This window comes from Mizuhopecten yessoensis, unplaced genomic scaffold (assembly GCF_002113885.1).
Source record: "Mizuhopecten yessoensis strain PY_sf001 unplaced genomic scaffold, ASM211388v2 scaffold7349, whole genome shotgun sequence".
NCBI lineage: Eukaryota > Metazoa > Mollusca > Bivalvia > Pectinida > Pectinidae > Mizuhopecten > Mizuhopecten yessoensis.
In genome coordinates this window covers 269,111-284,973 of record NW_018407003.1, presented here as the reverse complement: position 1 = coordinate 284,973, position 15,863 = coordinate 269,111, and the positions used below count along the sequence as shown (strand labels likewise).

The 15,863-nt window shown below is 35.9% G+C and overlaps 1 protein-coding gene across 2 annotated transcripts in view; it reads left to right on the top strand.

The window, feature by feature from the left end:
- The window catches only part of LOC110453492 (protein PIF-like), a 94,483-nt gene that overhangs the window by 63,085 nt on the left and 15,535 nt on the right, over window positions 1-15,863 (top strand). The window contains exons 3-5 of one of the 2 annotated variants that reach the window (XM_021502449.1): window positions 1,541-2,071; window positions 2,394-2,525; window positions 14,823-15,017. In XM_021502449.1, coding sequence (XP_021358124.1) covers window positions 1,541-2,071; window positions 2,394-2,525; window positions 14,823-15,017 — 858 coding nt within the window. Of the gene's footprint in view, window positions 1-1,540; window positions 2,072-2,382; window positions 2,526-14,822; window positions 15,018-15,863 lie in introns of those variants that run through there. The other variant, XM_021502450.1, reaches the window with a different exon arrangement.

The window sequence follows — 15,863 nt, the reverse complement described above, 5'->3', positions numbered from 1 at the left end:
TCCCAGCGTGCAAAGGGAAAAAACCATTTCTGCAACGTTGTGTAAAATAGAGTTGTAGTTAATTTAGCCTCATTAAAATTCGAAACATCTTTATTGACATAAACTGGTCCTGCAGATGTTGTCGTGAGTCTATTAAGGGATAAGCTGGCGCAGCAGAGGTTGTCGTGAGTCTATGAAGGGATAAGCTGGCACAGCAGAGGTTGTCGTAAGTCTATAAAGGGATAAGCTGGCACATCAGAGGTTGTCGTGAGTCTATGAAGGGATAAGCTGGCACATCAGAGGTTGTCGTGAATCTATGAAGGGATAAGCTTGCACATCAGAGGTTGTCGTGAGTCTATGATGTGACACGCTGGCACTGCAGAGGTCGTTGTGAGTCTATTATTAGACAAGCTTGCACTGTAGAGGTTGTTGTGAGTCTATGATGTGACAAGCTGGCACTGCAGATGTCGTTGTGAGTCTATGGTGTTGAAAGTCTATTAGGGGACAAGCTTACACTGCAGATGTTGTTTGAGTCTATGCTGCGACACGCTGGTACTGTAGAGGTCATTGTGAAACTTCTATGGGACACACTGCCACTGTAGAGGTAATTGTGAGTCTTTTATGGGACACGCTGGCACTATAGAGGTCGATGTGAGTCTATGATGTGACACGCTAGCACTGTATATTTCGTTGTGAGTCTATTATTGGGCAAGCTGGCACTGCATAGGTCGTTGTGGGTCTATGATGTGACACGCTGGCACTGTAGAGGCCGTTGCGAGTCTATTATTAGACAAGCTGTCACTTCAGAGAACGTTGTGAGGCTATGATGTGACACACTGACACTGTAGAGGCCATTATGAGTCTGTTATTAGACAATCTGGCACTATAGAGGTTGTTGTGAGTCTATGATGTGACACGCTGGCACTGTAGAGGTCGTTTTGAGTCTATTATTAGACAAGCTGGCACTGCAGATGTTGATATTTTTGCTTTCATAAAATGTACAGACTGCAATCATAATTCTTGTCTCATAGAGGATTTACAACGAGTGTAATGATCACTGGCACACGTCATAGAACGTAATGTAGAATTAACGTGGTATTCCTCAATATCGTTCATAAGTTTTCAGTAATGTTTCCTTTACCATTAATTTTACAAGTAACAATGAATTTTGTCACTACATCACGAAACACGGAATCTTTTCTGTAGAGCGATGTTTTTATTTTATTTTTGTAACAAGTATTCCTGGACTCTGAACATGTCGTTTTCAAACGGGCAACAGACTTCCGCTGGCAATTGTCAAAGAAAAATGTCAGAGTAGATCTTCGAGTGACCGTTCTAAATTCTAAATTGAAAACCGAAAGTTGCTCTTTCCGTCTATACTTTAGAATATAATTGAGCTTTTGGTTTTTCCTAAAGACTTTTTGAATCCAACAAGTCTTGCAAATATATGCCGTACCCTGGTGTATTCTACATTCTTTATGATAATGTTTTAACTATCAATGTCACAAACTATGATTTTACATTTAGCATATCGTTACAGATTATATTTCTGTTCTTTCAGATTGTGCTTTGAAACTCGATCTCGTGTTCATCATAGACGGTACGAGTGCCGTGTCCCCTCACGACTTCTCCAAACTCAAACAGGCGGTGCTCGCGCTTCTCAGGTGCATGCACGAGCGAGACCAAGTACACGCGGGGGTGATCGTATACGGATCAACACTGGCCCGTCCTATACCCCTCTCCGGCGACAGGAACAAGCTGGTGGAGCTGGAGAATATCAATCCACCCATGGGAGAGCCAGAAACTCATATCGCACTGTTAAACGGAAGAGCGCTATTCCGGAAACGAGGCAGGGCAGAAGTGAGGAAAGTTGCAGTTTTTGTTACAAGTGGATTAGGAAATTTTGTACAGGAGACTATTCAACAGGCAGCGCATGCGCGTGAAGAAGGATATAGATTATTTGTGGTCACTTTGGCGGATGGCGTGGAGGGTGCTGATCAGTTACCTTGGCAGCCAGGAGATATATTCAAACTTAAAAATGTCAATGAAATGGTTGAAGAACTCGGAAAAATAGCAAGAAAAATATGTACTGGTAGGTATATGATAACAACTTCATTATATTGCAAGAATAGGTGTGTTTTAGCATAACAGTATTGTGCGTGTATGAGTATTGACTTTAAATGTATATAGAAGATATTTAATATAGAATTGGCGTTGATATCAGCTATAGTATTTTACTGCCTCGCAGCGAAAAGGGCATATAGAACCAACAGAAATGCTTGCTTATTTTTTTAAACCTCCATCACATAATGCTATTAACAGGTAAAACATTAAATTTGTTCCCTTTTCTTTTTAAACATATGCCCCCTTTTTCGATTCGAATAAAATTAACATGAACTTTAGTGCCGTTGCAGTTGCCCATGCCGAGCCCATCAAACCCTTAGTCAGCATTATCAGCGCAAGTCCTCTGGCTAGGCCGCCAATCAAATCCCACGGGGATATCGCCGTAGCTCTCAGCAGGGGAAATACGAACATTGATATAAAAGGTAAGTCCTAAGTGTGACAGGGGTTGATAACATTGTATCGGCTGTGTTTTGTCGTCTATTGTTGATGAAGAGGTGAACCACTTTATCGGGGTTCAACAAAATCAAAGTCTACATTTCAAATTTCTCTTGCGTATTCGGGGGCCGGTCTCGTCGCAAAATTAAATTTAAACTTTGATGGAAATTCACGACGAATTCCGATTGATGCTTGTCTCCTGACAAAAATGGTTACTATTCATGATCAGAACACGACGTCGGTCCAATGAATATGTCTGTTTAACCTTTTTGTAAGAAAGACCTTCGGTGCAGAAAACGCTTAATCTTCCGGTATACCTGGTTTCTATTTTTGATAGGGGCTCTTTTGTCATCAGTTCTTGTTATATTTACCTTTATATTTAGTATTATCGTTTCCTGATGCAATGTCGTTGTGGATTATATTTGCTCTATTTCACCTTTAGAGAATCTTCTGTATCACAGGTTCGCTCTTTGAATTCTTGTTCGTATATTTTTTAATGATGAATCTCTATGACTGCATTTTTAAAAATGCAGCAAGAGATTACAGAATGAATAGAGCATGGGTTATTTTACCTCGAGATGTCAAGAGACGTCTGGTGAGACTTTCGAATTTGACAGGGTGGGAACAAGTCAACTTAAGACAGCGTGTATGTGATAATTGGTACTTTTGGTTTCCATTGGGTATTGGAAGACATAATTAAATCAAGAAGCAGTGATGTTTGGAGAGCATGTGCTATATATAGATATTTAGGATGGGATCCTCATTGTCGATACGGATAGTATAACGTTAACATTGGCAAAATATGAAATGGTTTCCATACTGCGAACATTTAAGAGAATTGATTCCCGAGTTTGGCACCTGCGAACTCATATACTTTATAGTATTATTTTCGAATTGTTTTCTGTATTCACTTTATAATCGGTCCGATTACCGCCCGAGGCGAAGCTGTGGGCTGAAACTGGTGGCCAGTAACTAGATCAATATGGAAAAATAAGACAATGATAATTTTATCGGCTTATGCATATAAGGAAGGTAATGATAATTTTCATTGGCAATTAGATTCATATTTTTACTGAAATTTTAAAATCATTCATTTTATTGACAATAATTACAATTAGTTTATATAATAATGCTTATTATTTTGTGAATGACCCTAACGACTAAACAACGACTGTTCTTAGTACATCTTGACTAAATTAGATGAACAGACCACATGGGCTTTGTGAACAATGTTTACTTGCCGAAATATACGCAATTTAAATTCCAATTTAATCCGCCTTGCTACTTCCAGTCGCCATTTTGTAAACAGGACCTAATCTCGAGCTGATGCGCGTTTGAAAGAGTTTAAAGTATTGGAAAGCTTCTAAACGATCATGCCCAGAACATACTCTCTAAGGATGATGTTTTTGATAAATTTACTATCAATTATTTACTATATTTCTTTTCTGTATCACTTTCATCAATTCATAAAAGAACAAATTTGTTTTTTCCCCTTCAATTTTTTTTCTTTTAATGTTAAAACACACTTTTTTGGAAAAAATGTTCTAGTTTCCAGATTATGATCAAACGTCGTAATATTTACAATGTATTGATATTGTTTTATTAACTAGTTTATTCTTTAAACTATCTTTTATTAATAAATATCAAAAAGATTTTGCATTTTATGACGTAGCCGGAAGCGCACTTGATACGAGAACGTGACTCGGAAATAGTTCACAACATAATCAGGACAGTAATAATAAACAGACGTTTATAATTATCGAACATTAACAGATTAATACCGTATGTATTGAGACACTGATGTGCTAGAATCCAACACAAGGTAACACTCGTTTAATCCGTTGCTATCACATCAAGTACTAACTGACATTTATGCGGAAATATCAGCATTAAATGTTTGCGATCGCGCAGACCTACTTTCGTTTTACAGTTTACATACATTTGTACATGTCGGCATCAACAGTATACCTTAACTTTCGTGCCGAAGATTTTACATAGGCGCATTCAAGGAAAAATTCATGATTAAAAGCTTGTGTGTGTGTTTTTTTTTTATCTTAAAATTATCGGATAAAAGCATAGTGGCATGTTACTTCAAAATAAAAGATACAAGAATCATTATATTACAAAAATGTACGTTAAATATATGTCATAGTTAACATAAGCTCTCAGGAGCTTGAAACATTGTAACAGTGTAAGGCAAACAACAAATTTTATCACAAGATACCTACGATGGAAGGATTAAGATAAAGAAGCTAAATAATCATGCTGTACAAAATTTGGCACTAAAACAACTTACTTAAAAGTCAGTCCAGAGGGCAGGTGATTGGGACATAGCATTTATCTATAACCAGGAGCAAGGTTTTGGTAGCCATTAATATTAAAAGACGTTTTTAGTATTGATGCTGCTCGGATTGACACCAGTGATGTATTTATCGTTTAAAGGTTAAAGCGTCGTTATCCAAAAAGAAGAATAGTACAAATTGAAAAGTGTGAATTGCCTACAGCTCCTGTCAAAAGTCAAAAACATTTCTCTCATGTTCTTTCTTGTCACCTGGACGTTTGTAAGTTAGAACAGCTGGTCTCGCAGACGCTTAAACATATATACAGTTATACCACAGTATTGTATTGTCTCGGTATGGCTACGAATGCGTTCCAGGTCAGGTAATAGGGCATCAAATCTATTAAATTCAAATAAAGCACCACTTCACGACAATCATGGATTCATATGGGTACAATGTTATAAAAATAACATTCATACAGTGCATGCAAGCTGAAATTAACAAATCATTTGTTTTAAATAACAAGTCATCATTTCCATGAAATTATCCAAATAAATAAGATCTTTATGTCAAAATAAACTTCAGGTTTGATTTAGTATTGTTTAATGCATGTCCTATCAACAGCTATACATGGTCATTTAAGGATGGCCTCCCCCATTTGCTAGATGCATGCGTGTGGTGAGTTTGTGCATATTTAATTTGTGTTTTTGGAGTCTATGGTATGTTCATGTTTGTCTCCTTGTGATAGCACAGGACTGTGCTGACTTTATAGTGTAATTTCACTGGAGCATACTGCTGAAGACGCATCTTATTTTACGATCTAACCTCGTTATCTCACCATCTTAATAGCCAAGGGTTCATAACTTAAATTTGTATTATTCAACCTTGGCAGATTTAGCCTTGTGTTTAATTTCCCTCCCCTGCCACCTTGCATAGACACTTTACTAGCAAAACTTTAAACTTTCAAGATTATTTCAGCACTGGTCGCCTATGTATTTCCCTTGGTTATCATTTACAGTTAGAATATGGTCAATTATCACTACCAACTGATCATATACAGAAAATGTTTTTTTAAGTATTGTCCTCCTTTGTTTTTTTACATAAATCATGACATATAGTCGACAAGGCAACTTCATACTGGGCGCCGCCATTATTATTTTCATGCACAGGGACTTGGTATTAGTTTCTAATATATGTGTATTATATAATGTATGATATAAAAAATGGGGACCATAGGATGGTAATTTGTGCCAAGTCCCTGTGCCAGGTTCAATAATTTGAAAGCTTAGAGAACAAGGCTGAAAACATGTATGGAATGTGTTTTTCCTAAGGGAGTCTGTATAAACACATTATGAATATGTAAAATTATGATTTTACTCGAATTACCTGACGTTATTTTCAATACCTTCAGTTCATCTATATTTCCACACTGTTCTCGGTATTCCGTCTATGCGTATTGCAGAGTTATCTTCTCTTGTGAGCAGGTATTGATTGTTACATCATTGGCTTGTGTGAGATAATTACGTCATTTTCACGAAAATTGATGACGTTACTCTCACAAACAAATGATATAACAATCAATACCTGTTCACAAGAAAAGATAACTCTGCAATACGCAAAGACAGAATAAGGGATAGGAGTCAGTTTGTTTTTTGGGTTTTATAAATCCTCGCAACCACTTTTAAGTCATATGTATAAGAAAGGTCTGCCAAATATCTGATTCTTTGACAACTTTACTACAAATATATAGCAGGAATTGAGCTTTCTATATCAACTGCACTACACTTCATATTATTTGTTGACATTTTTCTGCTACAATACATGGAGTTTCCTCACAAGATGCTGATAACCGAAAAGAGTCTGAAACCTTAATCATATCTTTTAAAAAACTGTGTTTAAAAAAAATGTTATGCATGTATCTCTTCGATCCACTAAACATCAACAAACAACATTTAAACCCTTCATTCCCTAAATCTGTTATTGAAAGGATTGTAAAAATAATGTGTTCGCTTAAATGTTAAAATATTTCTGTTAAAAATTCATATTTACAGTGGTGTTAAAATCCACTAATACGTAATTTGACATAAAATTGTACTGCAGTATTTTTTGGTCTGATTTTTGACAGCTAAATAAGTCTCATCAAGGGTCATTGATCTGTCGGAAGTTGCAGTAGGCAAAGTTATTTGACTTTGGTATGGAATCATCCTAAAAATAGAAGAAAGTAAGGGCTGGATTTTCATGAACTTGAAGAGTTGTGCCCCTTTGTTTGCTTTCCTATACATCTTATTCTGCCAGTTTATCATTCATATTTTTATTTTTCCATTTGTTATGCACTTCATATACATCTGATGAGAATGGGAGATATTTAAAAATGCTCAAAATTTGCCAAGAAAGCTCAAAGTTTCAAAAGGTCAAAAGGTAAAACTTGACACCATGCACGCCAGGTTTGAACATTTTACTGTAATGTTTGTTTTACTTTCCATGTGGGGAGGATTTTTAATGCATCTCGACTGTTACATCAATCAATTAATTTTCATTTAGATGGTGTCCCTGAGAATTATTTCTGATATAATTTTAAAATGTGTTTCAAGTAATACTCATACTCTCTGTTTTAAACTAGGAACACTTGCTATGTACTCTAAGTATTTGTGCGGTTATGATTGATTGTCTTCCTTTGGATAATATTCCTGTGAGTTGTGTCCCTCACATGATTTCCTCACATTTTTTTTCTGTTATATATCAGATATAGTTTGTTACTTCTATAAGTTCCAAGTTTCCTTTTAGATAAAATATGTCATGTTTAGGTGATTTTTGAGAATTGGTGGTTTTGCGAAATTTGCTTATTGTTTTGCAAGGTACCACTACTTTTATGTTTATAACATACATAGGGTGCTCCCATAGCTACCACTTTCTTTAAAATGAAGATTTTCTTCCCGTTGTTTTTGAAAAAAAAATATCCAGAAATTTTAGATAGTTTTGAAGTTTTGCTTAAAACTTACCATACTGACAATGTCAGACAATTTCAGACATGCGAAACATATAATAATGTGTAATTCTTCTTGAATTTGGTGTACAGATAGATCTTGAATTGACAGATCTGTCAGATCAGCACAAATTACTTAAATTGGAGTCTACATAAAGAGTTATGTCCCTTTACTTTCTTTTTCAAGATTACATGAATCAAACAATTTTCTACTCGAGTCATCGAATCTATCAAAACATAATTTACATACAATGTACATGGGGGAGGGGCTAAAAGTTCGCCCCCTTAAGAATCGGGGATTTATTTTCATGTCTACTACTTGGGGGACATTGAACAGACCAAAATAGATCTTCTGCCCCCATTGCAACACACTTGGGATCTTAAATCTTTCCTTTCTTTCTTCACTGTTCTGCCTTTCCTTGGTTGTGCCGCCTGAGAAGCATGGCGAAAACTTAAGGATCAGTCTGTCCGTCATCACACATTGTCATTTGCGGCGGCAGTCACATTTAAGTTTTCCAGACTTTGTTTGGCCACCATTTACCATATCAATTTGTAACTTTGTATGTGGCTTAATCATAATAGATTACAGATTAGATTAAGTTTGAATCACATGCTAATATTTTATTTTTTTGCTGGAGTTACATGTATGGCCCTTCACACATTGGAAGTTCTCATAATTAACTGTTTGCCATACTTTGTTCGTTACCACTTGCCACTTAGTATGCGGCTTTATCATAATGGATTACAGTTAGAGTCCAAACCCTGTGTCAATATTTCATTTGTTGCTGGAGTTATGGCCCTTCGCACATAAGAAATCTCATAATTAATGTTTTCCCAGACTTTTTTTCGCTACCACTTGCAACATCAATTTGTTACCTAATATGTGGCTTTGTCATAATGGATTACAGTTTGAGTTCAAATCCCGTGTAAACATTCCTTTTTTTGCTGGAGTTATGGCCCTTCGCACATAAGAAATTATCAAAATAAACTTTTGTTTGGACTTATTTCGCTACCGCTTGCCATATCAATTTGAAACTTTGTTTGTGGCTTTATCATAATAGATTACAGAGGTTGAACCATGTATTAAAATTCCATTTTTGACTGGAGTTATGGCACTTTTGCACATAGGAAATTCTCATAGTTAACTGTTTTCCATATTATTTGCAACTTAGTATACATGTATAATGGATTACAGTTTGAGTTAGAATCCAGTGTCCATGTTCTAGTTTTTCTGGAGTTATAGCCCTTTGCACATAGGAAATCCTTATAAGTAACTACATGTATTTGTTCCGTCAACACATGTACTTCCTTCGAATTGCAGCTTTCTTCTATAGGTGACACCCGTCCTCATGACCCTGGCTGTTGCGAGGACATAAATCACCTGATACAGTACATCCTTTGAAGTCCTTCTGTATGGCTTGATGATGTTTTCAAACCAATGGTCTGGAGCATTACTTGGTTAAGAAGACTGAATGTCGTTTAACAGAGAGTCTCTCTCATAATACTCTGGCTCCCTAGGGGGAGAAGTGGGATCCACAACGGGGATTCTCCAATTCAATTACACAATTTGTTGTTAGGACCCCTGCACATCTTTAGTAACCGTCCTGTCCCGTTGCGTCGTGTCGCATCTCGATTCAATGTAAACACTTAGCAACTTCATTCATTGACAGATTTTGGTCAAACTTTATACAAAGGTCAAGTTTGGGTATATTTCGGACATCTTTGTATTTCAGGGATCCAAGGTCAAGGCCAAGGTCACATTTGCTATATATAGAAAATCATCCCGTCCCGTCTCGATTCAATGTAAACACTAAGCAGCTTCATTCTTTCACGGATGTTGGTCAAACTTCATACATAGGTCAAAAAAGGGTATACCCTTGTGTTTCAGGGTTCCAAGGTCAGGTCAATGTCACTGTTGCTATATATAGAAAATCAACAACTGATTCAATTTAAACACTTAACAACTTAATTCGTTCATGGATTTTGGTCAAACTTTATGCAAAGGTATACTTCGGACATTGTTGTGTTTCAGTGTTCCAAGGTCAGGGCAAAGGTCAATGTTGCTATATATAGAAACTCATCAACTGATTCAATTTAAACTCTTATCAACTTCATCCAATATGTTACGGAGATGGTAATAACATACAGAAAAAAACCATATGAATATTAAAGTCAACTTATCAACTTTAAGTGTAGAACCTTGTGTGTGTACATACATGGACTTTATGCAGTGTAATAAAATGTTTGCTTAACCTTTTGAATAGCTTTTCAGCCTTTGATATCAAAGGTCAAGGTCACTTACTATAAATAGAGCATCAGTTTGTGCACTGTATTTCGAATTCTGTTGGACTGATTACACTCAGATTTTATCTAGTCCTTCCTGGAAGAACGTGCCTGCTTGGGATAACTTTTCAGGTCCAGTGGTCAAAGGTCAATGGGTCACTATAAATAGAAAATTTGTTTAATGCACTAATGCACAAGATCTTGATTTCTCTTGGGCTGATTACACTCTTGACTTTATACAATGCTTCCTCAAAGAAAGCGCCTGCTTGGGATAACTTTCCAGGCCCGGGTGTTAGGTCTCTATCACTGTTACTATATGAATAGAGAATCAGTTTATAAAATGCACTACTGATATTTTGAGTTCTGTTGGGCTGATTACACTCAAGACTTTATCTATTGCTTTTATAAAAACAAAAACAAAACAAAAAACACTTTCTTTCACTAGTGTTTGCTACTTGTATACCTAACCACAGTTTCTTTTAAATCTTCAATAAACATAATTATGGAGAATAGTTACGGCGGCATTTAAAATATATATCTAAATAAATCTTATTACCGGTTAGCTTGTAATAAATAATAATAATAATAAACTTTATTTATTGAGGATAAAATACATGTTTAGCCAAAGGCTAATCTTCCACATGGTCCTCTTGTTAGTAAAATACATGTGTTAGATAAAATAACATATTATCGCAATCGATATATAAATAAACATGGTATTCTTGCTAATAAAATGCATGTGCTAGGTAGAAGTTACATATACATTGATGCAATCGACATATATAAGGTTATATCACAGTTATCTTAGTTAAGAGTATCACAGAATGCATAAAGTTTCATGCAAAGGTATTTCATCAATTAAATGGCATGTGCCTAATATACATACATGCTAATATAGCAAACAATAAAAATTTGCATAGTTATACGCTAATATAGCATAATCTAAAATATTGATATAATTTAGATAAGCCTATTTAGAAAGTAACAAGTTTTGTTACATGGAGAAACAAATTAAAATCTAAGACATTGCTATACAGTATTTAGTAAGTTTTCGTTTGAAAGTGGTAAAATTGTTTTTTTTCTTTAGATCACTGGGTAAAATATTCCAGTGGTTAATACTGTCAATAAGAAAGTGTCAGGAATAAAAAAAAACAACAGTTCTATGTTTTGGTACTTTAAAATTAAGTTCAAACACTTGCCTAGAAGGTGTGTCAAATGGTACAAAGCAGCTTGCCCATTAATTTTTCGCGTACACCCTGACCATACCGTACTGCAATACATAAAATGTTGGAAAACGCAAGAATTTAAATTTCAGCTTTCCTTCCGTAGGTAGATATTGGTTTAAACGTCTCAATAACCCTAACCTTTGCCTTATTCTAGATAAACAGATGTAACAATATGTACACCAAGTCAATCCATTAACAATATGTACACCAAGTCAATCCATTAACAATATGTACACCAAGCAGGTTTCCACTGCAAACTTGTTCAATGGGTTCATTGCACATAAATAATTCTAAATTTAAACAGGTTCTTTTTTGCTTTTGTTTTGAGGCAATGCACGTACACTTTGTTTTCTTGACATTTATCATCATTTTATTTTCTATACACCATTCACTAACATTGTCTAAATCAGATTGCAATAGACTGTTGATGTTATCTAACGACTTATCAACAGCAGATAAGGTAGAGTCGTCTGCATACATATCAGTGTCAGATACAACATGTAGGAGCAAGTCTTTTATAAAATTAAAATCATAAGAGGACCAAGAATTGATCCTTGAGGTACACCATGTGTAATTATACGGCCTTTTGACATATGACCTGCAAGAGATACTACTTGAGACAACTAAAATATAAATATTGTGTGTAAAATCCATTAGCTTACAGTCAGCTTATAAAAGAATAATACTTCAAAAATATTGGCGTACTTTTGGAAAGGATCGAATTTCCTGCAGTTTTGATACAGGGCGGCGGCCCAGGGGTATACCAAGTTACTGTTTACAGTATCGCATGTACTAAAAATACAGAAGTATAGAAGTAAATAAATACATATTCACAAAAACAATACCTAAAACTGTGTATGAACGGTTTTTTACATTGTACATTTTTTTTTTAATTTTCTTCACATCACATTTTAATCAGTTTTGTCCTATATGTGAAATCAATTCGTGTTACATTTGTAGGTATGATAATAATTTCCAGAGTTAAGTAGAAATCAGTAGCTAACTATCTCTCTCATATGACACCAGACACACTGTCAACCACCTCGTAAGTTTTGTTCGTCATTGCCATCGTCATTTATGACTCTGTTGGAAGCTATAAAAAGACGTTGATTGGTGCAAACTTTATATCACGTGGCAATGCTCGTGATTCGAATGTGCGCAGGGACTTGTAAACATCGCGTCATATGATACCGATACAAATTAGGATGTCACAGACTTGTACGAACGTCTGTACTAATGATGAATTATTGCCATGTTTACTCGTTTCAAAGAGGGTTTATATACCTTGATAAGGATATACAGATTACGCCTACATGGCCATGTGTAGCGACAGCAGTGCTATCTTTGTGACTTAATTTACATGATCACAAGATAACATTGCTGTTATTAGGAAAAGATTAAAAAGATGGAAACTGTAACAATATACATGTAACATTGCTTGTTTAATCGCAGTTGAGGGGTTAGTCACATTGCTATTCTTCATGGAACAATTTGGACAATTTTGATTGACTTTTTCTCAAAAAATAAAAACAGCCTTCGAACTGTAGATACGTCAGCAGTTTGATGTCCGTAGTTTGGCACTTGTAGTGCATTCCAATATGACACGCTGATTCTCAACCAGCAACGCTTTCTTTATCACAACGCCAAATTGTTCTCACTCACAACACCATTGAGACGCCCACTAAGTGATCTGAGTCTGGTTAGGCTTTAAATCATTGTTTAAAAAACTGATTGTAACGTTTGCATGTGTTAAACAACGTGTTCTTTTCTCAAATCTGATTATCTCTTGGTTCCTGTTCCAAGAATTTCACTCTAAGGATACTAAATAATATTGCTACATATCTCTTTCTGATAACAATACCGCGGTGCGCCAAACGCATTTCTCGGAGTTTCAGGACATTCCCTCAAGTAAGATTGTTCTTCTACATTTGTTTAATAATTCATCGCAATCTCTCAAAAGGATGAATGGATGTTTGTGTTAAAGAATCTCTCTAGTTCCATGTGGGCCCCCTTACCCACAGCCTACACATGTCAAAACACCATTCTCATCTCCTTTAGAGGCAATAATCCGATTCCTGTAAGCAATTGCCATTTGCTCAATGTTCGGTATGGGTACTAAATCGCTGTTAGTGTTTTTCGTTTCTGTTAGTGCTTCTCTATACGGCTGTCCCAAGCAGGATCTGCTCTCTAATCAATCAGAGGCTATATCTACATGGCGAGTAAAAAAACGGTTTTATTAAAATGGTTTTGTTGATGATAGAACATAGTAGGTAAACAGGTACGTGTACGTATTGAAGGCAGTGCTTGTTACGACATTAACGAAACAGCAAAGTTTTGTTACGGTAATATTGATATTATCTTTTCGAAAGTATAGTAATATATAGTTTTGTTGTAGAGATAATTAATTGCTTTGGTTAGAAAAGGAGATTTAGTCTAATTCTTTGTATTTGAAAAGCAGAGAGCAATTCAAATCTTTCAAGACGGCAGTTTGTTTTCGTATGAAGCCATCACAGTAGTCTCGTATGCTATATAAATCGTCTTGTGGTATGTTAAAATCACTAAATTGTAATTTTTCAACGCGTCACGACAACTTTGTTGGCACAAAACCATTAAGAAATGCAAGGAAAGTGAAAACTGCCTGAATTTTCAACATATGACAATCTTATACAAATAGTAGTGTTAGCATTAACTACAGCTGGTATGTATTTCAATATCGAAAAACCAATCCATTACTTTAAATGGTAATCCATCACATGTGATTTACATTATAACCAATTGGAATAATGCAACCCTACAGAATATTTCTGTGTGTGCTTGTAAACATTGATGGTTTTATATAATTACAATTCATAGGATTTTTTTTCAGGAAACAAAATTAATTAATAAATTAAAATATCTCACAGTTCTATGTTCAATCATCATGTGTACATGTCTCCGCTGTACTGAGTTGGGGAACCCTATACTTTTACAATGACAAAACACCATTGGCTGTGTCGCATTTCTTCAATGAGCTACCAGCGTTCTGTATTTTACCGATTGCCTAATTTTCTAACGAGTGTTGTGTATATCGCAGATAAAACTTACAATGTAGATAGATTTGTTTCTTTTTAAAATAAAGTTCACGAACACGTTTTCTTTTTCTTAACCAGAACTGAACATAGATTTTATAAGCTTATTTTACAGGGGTAAAGGTGATTATAAGGTCTCGTGGTTGCCAAATGGTTGAGGCGTCTGACATTCTGCTACCACTAGCCCTCCATCACTGGGTCGCAAGTTCGAGGCATATGTTGGGCAGTTACCAGGTACTGGCCGTAGGTCTGTGGTTTCTCTCCGGGAACTCTGGCTTTCCTCCACCACCAAAACCTGGCACGTCCTTAAATGACCAAAGCTGTTAATAGGACGTAACACACAAACGAATCAAACCAAACGGTTGGTTGGTTAGTTGTATAGGGTTTAACGGGTCAAATCGTGTAAAAGGTTTGGATGGCTTATCTCTCATTGTTTTTGTTTAAGGTGCGTGTTCCGAGAGTATCATGGTGGAAGGCGTTGGCTACGCCCGTCATCCTACAGAATGTGAGAAGTTCATCCAGTGCTTCCTAAAGGAGAGTGGGGTGTGGTACAACAAGGTCCAGTCCTGTGGGGTGGGCGAATTCTGGGACCACGCCCTCCTGGCATGTCGAATAGCTGAAGTAGTTGACTGTCCAAACGGTAGGTACGACATACATATGAATATATATCAATGAGGCACATGGATCACGTAGACAATATACATCAGGCTCTCCTGGGAGGGTAAACTTTTCAGGCGTCCCGAAGGTATTTCGCTAGAAGGAATTTACTTTTTGTATTATTTTCTACACGTTGGAGTTAAACGACAACCTAATGGAATTCCACTATCATTGGGTATACGCATATAGCTGCTTTTCAAATTAATGACAATTGGAAGATAACGTCAGGAAGATATAGGATCAAACGAAACGCTATATCAACGAATTGATATACTATACTTTAAAACATCATACTGTGTTGCTAAAAAGTCTAGATCTAACTTCACTTTTTGATCTTTAACAAATAAAAACAGGCACTGCGTGGAGTATTATATGTGGTTTTACCGTGTTGGCTTGTGTGTGGGCTATTGGAACGCTCTAGTGTGGGCTGCGGTACCGGTGTGGTCTTTCCAGTATGTTAGACTAAAATTCATAAACTTTTGCAAAAGTTTCCGTACTCCATAAAATACCCGTATGATTAACGTTTGGGCTATGGGAATGGTATAATTGTTACGTCCCAATATGTTCCTTCATAGAACTTGTGGTTCTTTCTTCCAACAAAATTTCCGATAATAATTTTGGAACATCTTTAAAAAGGATATTTTTATATCGGAATAAATGTGACTGTCATATATGTCCAGGTATCTTAACTATACCACAGTGATCAGCTGATGAAATGGTGGCCGCCGTACGCTATGTAGATAAGTATAGAGTAAGTTATAATAATGATTCATTCTACAAGAAACATGTTTTAGGTTAACAATGAGGAAAACATATAGGATCTTTTAAA